Source organism: Macaca nemestrina, chromosome 15 (genome assembly GCF_043159975.1).
Source record: "Macaca nemestrina isolate mMacNem1 chromosome 15, mMacNem.hap1, whole genome shotgun sequence".
Classification (NCBI taxonomy): domain Eukaryota; kingdom Metazoa; phylum Chordata; class Mammalia; order Primates; family Cercopithecidae; genus Macaca; species Macaca nemestrina.
This window is the reverse complement of record NC_092139.1, coordinates 29,599,013-29,614,290: the sequence shown is the minus strand read 5'-3', so window position 1 is coordinate 29,614,290 and position 15,278 is coordinate 29,599,013. Positions and strand designations below refer to the sequence as shown.

General features: G+C 54.4%; 2 protein-coding genes across 13 annotated transcripts in view; one reads left to right on the top strand and one right to left on the bottom strand.

The window, feature by feature from the left end:
• The window catches only part of LOC105496258 (matrix metallopeptidase 24), a 52,842-nt gene extending 38,382 nt beyond the window's left edge, over positions 1-14,460 (top strand). For 2 of the 3 annotated variants that reach the window (XM_071079470.1, XM_011766493.3), the window contains 5 exons: positions 1,233-1,394; positions 4,580-4,794; positions 6,883-7,021; positions 8,676-8,942; positions 11,743-14,460. In XM_071079470.1, the coding sequence (XP_070935571.1) occupies positions 1,233-1,394; positions 4,580-4,794; positions 6,883-7,021; positions 8,676-8,942; positions 11,743-12,080 (1,121 nt within the window). In that variant the 3' untranslated portion in view covers positions 12,081-14,460. The remainder of the gene's footprint in view (positions 1-1,232; positions 1,395-4,579; positions 4,795-6,882; positions 7,022-8,675; positions 8,943-11,742) is intronic. The other variant, XM_011766491.3, reaches the window with a different exon arrangement.
• LOC105496256 (MMP24 opposite strand) overlaps positions 1-15,278 on the bottom strand; it is a 134,878-nt gene that overhangs the window by 118,762 nt on the left and 838 nt on the right. For 8 of the 10 annotated variants that reach the window (XR_011613394.1, XR_011613395.1, XR_011613398.1 and 5 more), the window contains exon 2: positions 9,112-9,253. Coding sequence is in view for 2 of the 10 variants with exons in the window: in XM_011766489.3 (XP_011764791.1) it covers positions 15,090-15,278 (189 nt within the window). In the remaining 8 variants the exon portion in view is untranslated. Of the gene's footprint in view, positions 1-9,111; positions 9,254-14,748 lie in introns of those variants that run through there. The other 2 variants (XM_011766489.3, XM_011766488.3) reach the window with 1 other exon arrangement.

Here is a 15,278-nt window from a genome sequence, read left to right as displayed (position 1 = left end):
CTCAGTTCCACCCTCATGATCCTGTGTCCCACTGCCAGGGCCTGGAGTGTGTTTGCACCTACACTTGAATCCCTGCCTCAATCTTAGCCAACAGTTCTGTTCTTCCAGAACCAAGGTCCTGCAGAGAGCTGCCCACGCCTGGGCCCCGCCTGCCCAGGGTCTCCTGAAGCTCACTGCCAGTTTGCCAGGACTTGCCCTTTTTGTCCCCACTCCCTCCCCTCCACCTCAGGGCCTTTTTTTTTTTTTTTGAGATGGAGTCTCTGTTGTCCAAGCTGGAGTGCAGTGGAGCGATCTTGGCTCACTGCAACCTCCACCTCCCAGGATCAAGCGATTCTCCTGCCTCTGCCTCTAGAGTAGCTGGTACTATAGGCGCAGGCCACCACATCTGGCTAATTTTTGATATTTTTAGTAGAGATAGGGTTTTACCATGTTTGCCAAGCTGGTCTCGAACTCCTGATCTCAAGTGATCCACCCTGCTTGGCCTCCCAAAGTGCTGGGATTACAGGCATGAGCCACCGTGCCCAGCCAGCTCAGGGCCTTTTCATCTGTCACCTGGCCCCCAGCATCTAAACAGATCCCCCTGCCCCAGGTCTTGTTCCCTCTAATCCTCCCTCCAACTGCAGCCGGAGTAATTTCATTGGATCACACCCCCACTCCTGCTTAAACCCCCCACTAGCCAAGAAGCTGATCCAAATTCCTTTGTATGGCATTAAGCACCCTGCTTGCCAGCCTGGCTGACCTCATCTCTCTCCGGCCCTCCCCTCCTGCTTTGTTCCAGAGCCAGGTGGAATGAAACTGCCTGTCCCTGGACCGTGTTTATCGCATTCCATCCGCCAGGAATGTCACCCCCACCCTTCCTCTCCTGCCCCCTGAATCCGTTCTCCTGACTAACTTCTGATCCTTCAAGACTCAGCTTCAGCTTCATCTTTGTGAAACTTTCCCTGAACATCTTCCCCCAGGTTTAAATGAACCCCCTCTCCTCAGAATCCCCGCCCGACCCTCCCAGACATTCCTAAAGCACCCAGAGCCCTCTGCCTCACTTGTGCTCTCTCTCTCCTTGTCTCCGCTCTGCAGAGAGGCCTGGGAGGCAGGGGTTGTGTTTGATTTCTCTGTATGTCCAGCACGGGGCCTGGCACAGGGACTGTGCTCGGTGTTTGCTGAGGTAATGGGTTGGCTGACCGACTCATATCTAAGCAGGTGCCCTGGGCGCCTCCCCACACTCCTCTCCACAGGAAACGACCTCTTCCTGGTGGCTGTGCATGAGCTGGGCCACGCGCTCGGACTGGAGCACTCCAACGACCCCAGCGCCATCATGGCACCCTTCTACCAGTACATGGAGACGCACAACTTCAAGCTGCCCCAGGACGATCTCCAGGGCATCCAGAAGATCTATGGTGTGTGGCAAGGAAAGGGAGGACTGCTCCTTCCTCGGGGCTGGGCTGTGACTGCCTACCTGTTGTGGGGTAGGGGACGAGGGAGGTGGACGTTGCTATCATCAGCACTGCTGCTGTTTCTCTGACTGTGTGTGACCTTTACAGACTTCCAATGGCTTTGCCTGGCCAGAGGGCAAGGCTTCCCCTGGCACACCTGGGAAAGCTAGGGGAGGGTCTGAGCTGTAACTGAGAGGGACAAAAGTGAGGTGAGGGCCACTCATTCCCTCTCCTTTATCCCTCCCCTTCCACACTTCTCCCCACCCCTTCATGCTTCGCTCCCTCCCTCCTACACCAGATGGTGACTGAGCACTCCCACAGGTTCCACCTCTAGCCAGGCAGGTTCACATATCTGCAGGAGTAACGGTGATACAGTAGGATGGGGACTATAACCAGAGCTTTGTTCTTTAAAAAGAGAAAATGAGGGCCAGGCATCATGGCTCTTGCCTGAAATCCCAGCACTTTGGGAGGCTGAGGCGGGTAGATCACTTGAGGTCAGGAGTTCGAGACCAGCCTGGCCAACACGGTGAAACCCCGTCTCTACCAAAAATATTAAAACAAACAAACAAAAAAATTAGCCAGGTGTGGTGGTGGGCACCTGAAATCTCAGCTGCTTGGGAGGCTGAGGCAGGAGAATCACTTGAACCCAGGAGGCAGAGGTTGCAGTGAGCCGAGATCACACCATTGCACTCCAGCCTGGGCAACAGGGCGAGACTCCGTCTCAAAAAAAAAAAAAAAAAAAAGAAAGAAAAAGAAAGAAAGAAAAGATGAAAGATGAGAAGCTACTGCTTATCTAGGTAAGATATGAAAGGCCTCCTACACACCTCTCTCCCAGTTCTGTTCACACTGGTATGTGAGGTTCTCGTTCTGGTCAAGTCAGGTGAGATACGAAGACCAGTTTACTTGAGCAAATGCTTGTCAAGACAGCACAGGCGCCCACAGCCCCCAGGCTATGGAGCACAGGAGGAGGGCTCCCTCTGGAGGAGATGACCCAGCCAGAGCCCTGGAGGACAGGCAGGACCTTCACAAGCAGAGACCAGGTGGGGGCTGTGGGTCCCAGAAGCTATTCCAAAGGTAGAACAGGATCTGCTGACAGATCAGACGTGGGATGAGAGGAAGGCGGGAGAGTCAAGGATGACCCCAGGGTTTCCAGTTTTTGTAATTGTGAAGCAATAGGGTCCACCAGTCTGCAGCTCAAAAATCTAGGCTGGAGGCTGAGGTGGGCAATTACCTGAGGTCAGGAGTTCAAGCCCAGCCTGGCCAACATGGCAAAACCCCATCTCTACTAAAAATACAAAAAAATTAGCCTGGCATGGTGGTGTGCGCCTGTAATCCCAGCTACTTGAGAGGCTGAGGCAGAAGAATCGCTTGAAGCTGGGAGGCAGAGCTTGCAGTGAGCTGAGATCGTGCCACTGCACTCCAGCCTGGGTGACAGAGTAAGACTCCGTCTCAAAAAAAAAAAGAAAAGAGAAAGAAAAAAATCTAGGCTGGGATATTTATTTGGGGTCTTTGGTGTTCAGTACAGTAACCACTAGTCATGCACAGTAATGAAATTTAAATTTAATTAGGCCGGGTGCGGTGGCTCAAACCTGTAATCCCAGCACTTTGGGAGGCCAAAGTGGGAGGATTGCTTGAGGCCAGGAGTTCGAGACCAGCCTGGGCAACAAAGTGAGATCCCTGTCTCTACCCACACCAAAAATATGAAAATTATAATTTCAGTAATAGTTCTTTAGTGTATCTCAGTCACACTAAGAACTAGTCATTCATCTTAAGAGCTCAGTAGCCATATATGGCTGTGGCTAGGGGCTGCTGGAGTGAACGATGCAGATATGGACAATTTCCATCATCACAGAACACCCCAGTGGACAGCTCTGACGCAGGTCTGTAAAGCCATGAGCCTGGATGAAACCACCTAGAGTAATGATTCTCAACTTGGCTGCCCTTTGGAATTACCTTGGGATTCTAATAAAAAACACAGATACCCAGCCCTCAGCTCTAGAGATTTGGTTTTATTAATAGTTGGGGATTGGGCGCAGTGGCTCACACCTGTAATCCCAGCACTTTGGGAGGCCAAGGTGGGTGAATCACTTGAGGTCAGGAGTTTGAGACCAGCCTGGTGAAACCCCATCTCTGCTAAAAAAAAAATTACCTGGGCGTGGTGGCACATGCCTGTAGTCTCAGCTACTTGGGAGGGTGAGGCAGGACAATCACTTGAACCTGGGAGGCAGAGGTTGCAGTGAGCCGAGATCGTGCCACTGCACTCCAGCATGGGGGACAGAGCGAGACTCCTCCTCAGGAAAAAAAAAGTTAAAAAAAAAAAGAAAAAAAAAAAAAAAGTTAGATAGCTGGCCTGGTGCTTCCTGAACATCCAGTTTGAAAAGCTCCCCCAGGTGATCCTAATATGCAGCCCAAGTGGAGAAGCACTGACCTAAGGACGAAAATGTAGAGACAGAAGAGAAGAGGACCAGGGGTATGCCAGCCTCTAGAGTAGGGCAGATGGGGACAGGCAGCCAGCAAAGGAGGCTGAGAAGGAACAGCCCATGACGCAGGAGGACAACCAAGAGAGTGTTTCAAGGAAAGTGTTTCTATAAATCTTGCTGCTCAAAGTGTAGTCTTCAGACCAGCAGCATCAGCATCACCTGAGAGTGTGAAGGAATGCAGACTCTCAGGCCCTCTGAGCCCTTATCTGCATTTTAGCAACATCCCCAGATGATGCATGTGCTCATCAAAGTCTGAGTCAAGCAACCATTGGATGATCTTGGCGGAGCAGCTGGAGTGGGTGATGGGTAGAAGCTGCACTGGGCTGGGAAAGAGAATGAATAAAGTGGGTGAGGAAGTAGGGCCAGTGTGTGTGAAGGGGGCAAAGAGGGTATGGCCTAAGGAAGAGCGCTGACCTAAAGAAGGACATGATTGCTCTGTAACAGGCGAAAAGAGAAGATATAAGATTCAGGGGTGGAAAGTTGAGAGTCCCATTCTAATGGCTATTTTCATCTGTTTTCTCAAAGACTGGGGGAGTTAAACTGGGGAGAGGGAACAGGAGGCTGGACTGGGACAGACCTGTCTCAGAGTTGCCTGGGTGATGCTGAGACAATGGCAGCGGGAGGCGGGAAATGGCTGCCCCCTCTCTAAGATGTAGCTCCTCTCTCCAGGACCCCCAGCCGAGCCTCTGGAGCCCACAAGGCCACTCCCTACACTCCCCGTCCGCAGGATCCACTCACCGTCGGAGAGGAAGCATGAGCGCCAGCCCAGGCCCCCTCGGCCGCCCCTCGGGGACCGGCCATCCACACCAGGCACCAAACCCAACATCTGTGATGGCAACTTCAACACAGTGGCCCTCTTCCGGGGCGAGATGTTTGTGTTTAAGGTAGGGCCAATGGATTGGCACCACCCAGCTGGCCCCTGACCTTTCCTCCTCCTCCTCCACACCACGGAGCTGGGAAAGGCTCCTGATTTGGGATTTGGTTACCATGGGGCCTGGACGGGAGCTGGCCCAGTGGCCAGGGTATGGGGTCTCTTCCTGATGCTGCTGGGAGTGAATCACAAGGTGAATCAACTTGTTTCCAAGAGGGAGGGGGAAAGATGGGTGATCCCTCACCTCCCCAGGATTAATGCTGGGAGAAAGTGCTGGAAGCTGGCTTCTGGTCTGTGACCTTGACTAAGCGAGTCACCTCCCTTCTTGGGACCTCAGTTTCTCCATCCGAAACCTGGGGGAGTCATTCCTCTAACAAAGGGTGTGTGAAGATCCAGTGAGCGTCCGGCTCTGAAGATGGCCAACTTGGAGTGGGGGCTAGGTCAGTGGTGGCTGAGTCTGACTCCAGACCCTACCAAGGCTTGAGAAGCTGCTACTGGCCAAGGTATATCTTGTCATCTGTCCTCCATCAGCCATGGACTGACAGGGTGGCAGCCTGCTTGACGTGTTGCAGGTTGGGCTCTCGGGGAACGAACTCTGAAATGGGGTCTGGAATGCAGGATTTCAATTAGGGAGTACTTTCAGAATCACCATTTGTGAGAAGGAGGAGAAGGAAGCAGGACAGGGAAGAGGGAGAGGTTAAGTGGCAACAGAGGCCCATGGCAGCCTCAGCCACCCCCGCAGGGAACTCTGGAGCTACGGTGGCCTGTCAGTCAGCCTACGTTGGGCCCAAAATATCTGGAACATTATAACCCCTACCTCATTGAATCACTGGAGGAGGAAGGGCATCCAGCGATTGAGAAGGGCTCTCTGGAGCAGAGAACATCCCCAAAGGGGCTGACAGTTGAAACCTGCCTGCTGGCCACACTCCTGGCCACTGGGGCAACAAGCCCTTCTCTGAAGGGGATCTGGGCAGGGCGGCTCCATCACACGGGGTGGTGAAAGAGGCTGCCTCGCTCCCCTCGTGGAGTTATCCCAGCACGCACTGAGCGCTGCGCAGGAATTGGGCAGTGTGGGTCAGCCCCAATCTGGCTTCTCACTGAGTGGCTCTAGGCAAGTCACCTGGCCTTTCTTAAGACTCCGTATATCTCAGATCAACTTAACAGAGACATGAAAGTCAAAATAAGGTCAAAAACCTGGATGTGAAAGTGCTTTGTAAAACACCTTTTAAAATACTAGCTTTTGTACCATCTTTTACAAGTCATGCTTCTTCTTCTGCAGTCATTCTACTTTGATCCGACTGAACTGTTCATAGGCAGGTCCGGGTTTTATCACCCCCATTTACACATAAGAAAACTGAGGTCTGGCAGCTACAGGCCTTGCCTAGGCTGCTTCCATACCAGCCCAAGGCTGCAGTGGGGACAAGGCACCAGTTACAAGAGGCGTTTTTACTGGACTCCGACTATTTAGCTGCCATTTACTCAACATGGACTGTGTACCCTGTACTGTTCTGGGCACTTTGCCTAGGATCTCTCATCTGATTCTCCATTATTACCTGCACTTGCAGGTGAGGCCCTAGGTCATGCAGCTATAAATGGAGAAATGTGAATGCATGCCCAGGTCTCGAGGGAATTCCCATGACTCCCATGGCTTCCATGATCCTGGCCCTACTGGATGGAGCTAGCCACGTACAGGGCACTCGGCCCAGGCTCAGTGACCACCCCAGCCTCTCACTGTCCTGAGGACCAGTCTGGCTGATGTCAGCGACGCTCCACTGCCCCCATGTGGCCACTGCAGGCCCTGACATCCTTTCTGGCTCCCTCACACCTTTTCCACACCAGGCCTGTCTGCTGTCTGTCTCATGGTCCACCCAGCAGCAAGAGTCAGCAGGAGGCTGAAATGAAGAGAGTTACAGGAGCATCCTGTCTTCCTCCCAGGGCTTTAAAAGTCAGAAGCAGCTAATGGACAGGCTCGGTGGAGGGTTGCCAAGCTGAGCCCCAGGGAAGGTGTTGGGCTGTTGGGACCTAAGCCCCACAGCTGAAATCACTGGGTTCGGAGGCAGGGCCTGACACACCTTTCTCCCCCTCTCCCGCTTCCTCCCAGGATCGCTGGTTCTGGCGCCTGCGAAATAACCGAGTGCAGGAGGGCTACCCCATGCAGATCGAGCAGTTCTGGAAGGGCCTGCCTGCCCGCATCGACGCAGCCTACGAAAGGGCCGATGGGAGATTTGTCTTCTTCAAAGGTAATGTAGCCTGTGCTGCAGGACATTTCCCTGCCCAAGGTCATGGGACCTCCTTTTTCCCATCTAAACTGGAAGAGGAGGGGTGGGAGGCACATGTCCTCAGAGGGCCCCTCTAGCCTAACAGAGACACTGACCTCTGACAATTTAAGTCAGAAAGTGAGACTGATAATCTGTATGTGCCAAGGTTGGTGGGGCGACCAGCTTTGTCCACATGACATAGAGTGTGGGACAAGCAATTGAAGACCACCCAGTACCTCATGGGAGGCCATCGGGTCAGTTCTGTAAGAACCCAGAGGGAAGAGGTCACTCAAGCTGGGGAGGGCGTGGGAGGGAGCTAAGGTGCTCACCCTGTGCCCAGCACTGTGCTAGGTTGTTTCATGACAATTATCTTGACTCAGGCCAGACCTCAGATGGGTGAGATACAGATAGTGAGAAGAAGGAAAGCATTCCAGAGGGACAATGGCTGAATAAAGGAGCAGGGTTGAGATGTGTACGGACGTTCACAGGGCTTAGAAGACCCATCTGATGGCCACGGAGGCCCCACCTTGGAAAGCTGTGAGAAATGGCCCAGAAAGGTCACCTGGGGGCAAATCCTGAAGAGCCCTGGTTGCCAGGCCAGAATGTGGTCTTGATCCATTAGGCCAAGGCTGGAAATTCATGGAATGTTTCTGAGCAGCAGAGAGCCAGAGGGCAGGAGGTGACAGACATGGCAGGGGCAGGGCAGCCATTTCTGAGGTGGTTCTGGAGAGTGCCACTCATGAGGCCCAATCCAGGGAGGAGCGGTGCAGCTGGAGGGCAGGGGACAGCTGCCAGGAGAGTCACAGGACCTCAGAAGTGACTGAATACTCGGCCAGGCGCAGTGGCTCACACCTGTAATCCCAGCATTTTTGGAGGCTAAGGCGGGCAGATCACCTGAGGTCAGGAGTTCAAGACCAGCCTGACCAACATGGTGAAACCCCAGCTCTACTAAAATTACAAAAATTAGCCACGCGTGGTGGCGCATGCCTGTAATCCCAGCTACTCAGGTGGCTGAGGCAGGAGAATCGCTTGAACCCAGGAGGCGGAGGTTGTGGTGAGCTGAGATCGCACCATTGCACTCCAGCCTAGGCAACAAGAGCCGAACTCCATCTCAAAAAAAAGTGGCTGAATACTGAGAGTAGCAGGAAAGAGAGGGTCAACAGTGAGGCTAGGACTTCCTGCTGGGGACCTGGGAGGCAGAAGGTGATGAGGAGGGAGCCCTTCTGTGGTGCAGATGAGGAGCTCTGGGAAGCCAGCCGATGTGGAGCTGCCCATAGGCCACGGGAGGTCAGGGTTTCTGGGTCTGCTGCTCAGGTCCAGTGGGACAGCCTCAGAGTCAGGTGTCGCTGGTGGCAGGTTTGGAGAGTGGTAGTGCATGCAAAGCCATGTAAGTGGCTGAGATGACCAGAGAGCAGAGAGGAGCAACTCACATGATGAAAAGAGGGTGGGACTTGGAGCCCAGGCAGCAGGGGCAAGTTGTCCAGGATCTGGGACTGGCCTCAGGCTTCCTGCCCTTCCCAACTCTAACTGGGCCAAGGGGCTGAGGGCATCAGGCTGTTTTCACCTGACATCCTGAAGATGGGCAGGCGGCACTGAGTGACTGGGGAAGCTGATCCTGGGCTCCTCTTGGCCACAGGTGACAAGTATTGGGTGTTTAAGGAGGTGACGGTGGAGCCTGGGTACCCCCACAGCCTGGGGGAGTTGGGCAGCTGTCTGCCCCGTGAAGGCATTGACACAGCTCTGCGCTGGGAACCTGTGGGCAAGACCTACTTTTTCAAAGGCGAGCGGTACTGGCGCTACAGCGAGGAGCGGCGGGCCACGGACCCTGGCTACCCTAAGCCTATCACCGTGTGGAAGGGCATCCCACAGGCTCCCCAAGGGGCCTTCATCAGCAAGGAAGGATGTACGTAAGGGCCGGGCTGGGGTGGGCGTGGGGAGCTGGTTTTATGTGGTCCTCACCAGTGCCCACGGGCATACTCAGTGCCTATGGGCATCCAGGTTTGAGACAACACCTGGTGGCAGACAGTTGACTCGTATCTACCCATGTTCACACGGTCCATTAATTCGCTTACCAGCTGCCGAGTCACACTTTTTCATCTGCAGGAGTGATTCACAGCAGAGAGACGTCGTCATAGACTGACTTCATTCCTACAGACAGCATTTCTCAAACACTTATCCGCAGGTGTACTCCAGGGACGCCTCGAGTTACCAAATCTGAAAAGCAATGATGGGCATGCATGTTTCAAAGCCACTTTTTCACAGGGCTTGAGGGCAAGAAGATGGAAAGAAAACCTTTAAAAAACATGTTTTTTTTTTTGTTTTTTTTTTTTAAATTCTAAGAGATAAGGTCTCTGTCGCCTAGGCTGGAATGCAGCGGCACAATCATAGCTCACTGCAGCCTCAACCTCTTGGTCTCAAATGATCCTCCTGCCTCATCAGCCTCCTGAGTAGTTGGGATTATAGGCACATGCCACTATGCCTGACTACTTTACATTTTTTTTGTAGAGACAGGATTTCACTATTGTTGGCCAGGCTGGTCTCAAACTCCTGGCCTCAAGCAATCCTCCCACCTCGGCCTCTCAAAGCCCTGGGATTACAAGTATGAGCCACTGCATCAAGAGAGAAACTTTTTATGTTTCCTGAATTCCTCCTAGAAGCCATGCTGGCCACCAGCCCCCACGACTGCCGTCAGACATTCAACCTGTCTCCCCACCAGCACAGGAGCTTCTCAGGAGGAGCGGCCAGCCTGGCCAGATGCAGAGTGGGCCTCCAGGAGTGTTTGTTAAGTAGATCTCCACTGATGTGGTCCAAAACACAGACTCTAGAGCTGGACTGGCTGGGTTCGTAACCACCATAGTACCACTCACTATGAATCTGAGCAAATCTCTAAGAAGTTTTCTGTTTTCTCATTTATAAAATGATGATAATAATGGTACCTACCTTTATATAATGGTTTTGTGAGGATTAAAGAAGATAAATTGTGTAGCATACTTAGAAATAATGCCTAGCACACAATCCATGCTATATGTTTTAGCTGCTATCGTCATCATCATCATCATTATCATCATCTCGTGGGTTTCAGTTTATGTGGATTGAAAAGATTCATTCATTCACTCCATAATAATAGACAGCTTGTGTGGTGGGAGCTGGGGACGTAGCAGTGAACAGGACTTGCATAGGTCCGAGTCTAGGAGCATAAAGCAAGATGGCAACAGATGCTATAAGGGAAAGACACCCAGTACTTTGGGAGGTCGAGGTGGGAGGATCACTTGAGGCCAGGAGGTCGAGACCAGCCTGGGTAACATAGTGAGACTCCATCTCTACAAAAAAAAATACAAAAATTAGCTGGGCATGGTGACATGTGCCTGTAGTCCCAGCTACTTGGGAGGCTGAGGCCAGAGGATTGCTTAAGACCAGGAGTTTGAGGCTGCAGTGAGTTATGACTGCGCCACTTGTACTCCAGCCTAGGTGATGGAATGAGACCTTGTCTTAAAAAAAAAAAAAAAAGAAAAGAAAAGAAAAAAAGGAAATAAATCTGGGAGAGAGCAATGAACCAGAGGGGGCCATGTTAGAGATGGCTGAGAAGGGCTCTCCCACAAGGCTTCACTGATAAGAAAGACAATGGCCAGGCCGGGCGCAGTGGCTCACGCCTGTAATCCCAGCACTTTGGGAGGCCAAGGCGGGTGGATCACGAGGTCAGGAGATCGAGACCATCCTGACTAACATGGCGAAACCCTGTCTTTACTAAAAATACAAAAAATTAGCCAGGCGTGGTGGCGGGCGCCTGTAGTCCCAGCTACTCGGGAGGCTGAGGCAGGAGAATGGTGTGAATCTGGAAGGCAGAGCTTGCAGTGAGCCGAGATTGTGCCACTGCAACTCCAGCCCGGGCGACAGAGCAAGACTCCGTCTCAAAAAAAAAAAAAAAAAAGAAAGCCATTGGCCACAGCTGCTATTTGTTGGCTGTCTTGTATACCTGATGCTTTACACACAAGATCTCCCTTTTTGGGGAGCCTCAGAGACAGGTGACATCAAGGACCTAGACCAATGAAAGCCCTAGCCATGGTGGGGAGCCAGCCAATGAAGACGGCCTGAGCAAGCTGCTTTGCCCGCTGGCTGAGCTGCTTAGGCTGTTGCTGGAGCCCTGGGGTGGTTGCCCAGGGAGTGATTGGCAAGACTGCCCAGCCTCTCCCCAAGAAGGCTCCCAAAGACCCTGCATCTGTGTTGTGGAGTGATGTGTGCCAAGCAAAAAAAAACCCATAATTGCAGAGAGGTAGTATCTTGCTGTCAACACAAGGCGAAATCTTACTCCTTGCCTCCCTTGGCTCAAGCAGGAGCCAGGCTGAGGCTTAATGGAACCCACATGTGGGGCAAGGGGGACCTGTGGGCACAGTGTAACAGAGCTGTGACCCAGGCAGCGTGCAAGGGGTCCTGTCTGGGCGGCACAAAGTGAACCATGTCCCAATTCTCCCTGAAGCCCCTCTGGTTTCCTAGCACCCGTAGAATGACAGGCAGACCACTCCAGGTCCCAGGCGCTCCCCTCTGCAGCTTCTTACTCCATGACTCAGCCAAGCACTACACCCCAAACCACCAGGTGTCCCCACCTTGCCTCCCACGCCACAGCGCCTGTGCCCTTCCTCTCACACTGCCCCAAAGCAGGTGCCGGAAGTGTCTGGGAGTGGTGATGCTGGGCTGTATTTCTGCAGATTACACCTACTTCTACAAGGGCCGGGACTACTGGAAGTTTGACAACCAGAAACTGAGCGTGGAGCCAGGCTACCCGCGCAACATCCTGCGTGACTGGATGGGCTGCAACCAGAAAGAGGTGGAGCGGCGGAAGGAACGGCGGCTGCCCCAGGACGACGTGGACATCATGGTGACCATCAACGATGTGCCGGGCTCTGTGAACGCTGTGGCCGTGGTCATCCCCTGTATCCTGTCCCTCTGCATCCTGGTGCTGGTCTACACCATCTTCCAGTTCAAGAACAAGACAGGCCCTCAGCCTGTCACCTACTATAAGCGGCCAGTCCAGGAGTGGGTGTGAGCAGCCCAGAGCCCTCTCTGTCCACTCGGTCTGGCCAGCCAGGCCCTTCCTCACCAGGGTCTGAGGGGCAGCTCTGGCCACTGCTCACCAGGGCCAGCAGGGCCCTAGGCTGGGGTCGTACAGCTGAAGTGGTGGGTGCATTTGGCCTAGGCTGAGCGTGGGGCAGGGAATTATGGGGGCTGTGCCCCAGGGTGGGTGTCTGGCACCCAGCTGCCAGCCTTCTGTCCTGGGCAAACTACTCCCTACTTAAGGGAATAGGCCAGGCTCCATCCGGAGGCAGGGACCATGCCAGGAGGAGCCCCTGTGGTCACAGCATCCTGTGGTGTCCATGAGGTACCACAGCTCCACTCCTGGCTGGAACCCAGCACCCTCTGTGGGAAGCCAGCACTAGCTCTCATCCCCCATCCGGGAGATGCCACCAGTCCTGGTCCCCTTTTGCCAACACCTGCTGGTCAGATGTCCCCCTACCCCCACCCCACTGTCCTCCAAGGCTACAGGACCCCTGCTTCTGACACAGTGGGCAACAAGCCTGGGTTTCCCTGCTGGCAGACAGCAGATCCCTCAGGAAACCTGCTCCACTTGTCAGGGTCTCTTCAGAGACCCAGGATTTAGGGTCACATGCTGCAGGCAGGGCTGTGGCCCGGCTGGGTCTGACAAGGACCCACCTGTCACATCGTGAGTATTTAAATGTCCTGTCACTACTGTTTAAAGTCCCATTTTGCAAAGGCTGCTTGAGGCTTTAGGTGAACTAGAGGTGACTGTCTTGGTGATGAGGCCAGCAGAGCAGCCCTCCCCCAGGCGACAAGGACCAAGGTGCTGCTAAGGCCACTCTAGCGCCCAGACACCCCAGTAGCTGAGCCCTGCTCCTATGGCTACAGAGCTGGGGCAGAAGCTGACCCCATTTCTGGAGGCAGATCCGAGTTTGTGACCGTCCTCCACTCCCCTCTATTGTCCCTGTCCCCAGCTTTGCTCCAGCCTGTCACTTGCGGCCTGGGGCTCAGCCTGACTAGTTAGGTGAGACAGAGATGGCTGCAGGGCCAACATGGCAGAGCCTGGGAGTCCTTCGGAAAGGGACGGGGTATCTGAAGTGCTCAGTGCCTCCACTCCCAGCTACCCCAAGGCCGACTCAATCTCTCGGCTGGAAGCAGTGTTTTCCCAGAGCTTGGCCCTTGCTGACCTTGCTCACTGGGCCCATCTTCCCACACTGCTCTTAGAAGGGCAACCCTACCAGTAGCAGCCCCAAGCCAAGGGGGCTCCCTTTTTGACCTTCACTGGCCCGCCCTTTACTGTCTCTGGCAGGAGTTCCTAGGGCTTGGCCTGCCTTGCTCCAGTATAGCAGAGGCAGCCCTGCTTGTCACTGAGGAGTCCTAGACAAGGCCAATGGGTTCAGTGATGCCCACTGGCTCTCTGCCAAAGCCAAAAAGAGGTGTCAGGCAGTCTCCAGCGTGCTAGCCGGGTCTTGGATGCCACCCCTGCTCACTGAGCCTGCATGGGCCTTGCCCCCGACCCTGTGGTCTCTGAGATTGGGGTTGGCTTACCCTGTAGCACAGACAGGGACTCCTGCTGCCCTGGGAGCTATCTCAAGCAAAATCTCTTGTCCCAGGGGCGCCCATGTGGGTCCGCTGTGTCCCCTGTCATCATCCTTGTTTTTTCTCATTTTGGCCAAGGGCAGGCTCCCTGGGACAGGCAGGGAACAACTGCAGATATATTAGTGATTCATAGGTTTGTACAGTGTTTTCTACTTTGCAAAGCACTTTATTAGCTCACACCTGTCCACTCACATGAAATTCGTGTAGGCCCTGGGAGGCCGAAGGTAACTCTCACCATGTGCTCAGATGAAGCACAAAGAGGTTGTTACTTCCCCGGGCCATCCAGTGGGCTGGCTGTGTCTTATGTCCCCATCTGTGGACCCCTCTAGGGTCTGAGATGAGATGAGAAGTGTCTCCTGTATCCACCTCTTCCTGGCCTCCCTTCCCCCACTTCCTGGTCCCTGTCCACTCCTCAGGTTGGTGCTCTCACTTCTTGAAAGCTCTAGGCACCCCCGCCTCCCGCCAGGCTCCCTGTTGGCTCCTGGCAGGCCAGCTGAGAATGAGCAGGAGATGGAGGCAGGCAGCCCAGGCTGCAGAGGTGAGGGATATGGGGCCAGGCCCAGAGGCCTCAGCCTAGAGGCTTCCAATCTCAGATTCTCCTGCCTGTGGTCATCTGTTTGTCCATCACCCCAGGACAGGGCAGACGGAGGGGCAAAGCACTGGGGGCCCCAGAGCCTAGCTTCCCCTCAGCCTGGGGGACATCACAGCATTTCAGTGTCAGTCACATTTTAAACTGATCAGCCTTTGTATAATGTTTTTTAAATCATTTATAAATAAAACAGAAATACAGAGTGTGTCATTTCCCTGGGATGAGGGAACAAAGATCAGGTTCCAAAAGTAATCTTAAGCTCCGGGAGGAGAACCGGGGTCCTCTGGGGTGTCTGGGAGCTGCCTCACGCATCTGGTCTGCCAGATGCGTCCTGAGGATCCAGGATGGGGAGCAGCCCCCCTCAGGAGTATGGGGAGGGTCACTGTGGCAAGGGCTTCTCCAAAGTCAAGGCCCCTGGTGCCATGACCGGAGACACATAGTCAAGAGCACGGCTATCAGCAATTAAGATATTAATAAAAGGCAGACGAAGTCAGGAGGTGAGCAGCTTTACGGGCTTATCAGGAGGCCTGCCCTGCCTCTGGAAGCCAGCGACAGAGAGGGATGCCCCCGACCCAGCCAGCCGGAGAAAGGGATGGGGTGAACACGAAGGTCTGAGCTGGGTCTGGGTGCAGGCTGGGCTGTAGGCCGCGAAGGCGGCCCGGCCGGGACTTCTTTCCAGTCCCTGGCGACCTCTTCGAATTCTCTGCTATCTCTGGGGAGCCTCGGGTGGAAGGGGGTGTAAGAGACGCAGGGACGTGGGGAGAGGAGACAAGGCAAGCAAGAACCACAGGGGACGGCAGACAGACGGGCGGCATCCTCCAGAAGACGCCGTCAGTACCAGGAAGTGCAGGCGATGAGGAAGCGCACGTCGTCCAGCGGCCCCCACGGGCTGGGCTCGGGCTCGGGATGGGGCTGAGGCCGGGGCTGTTCCGGGCCCTCCGGCGCCGCAGGCTGGGGCTGGGGCTGGGGCTGCGCAGGCTCCGGGGCGCCGCGGCCGCCGCTTAGCTGAGCCCCCATGGT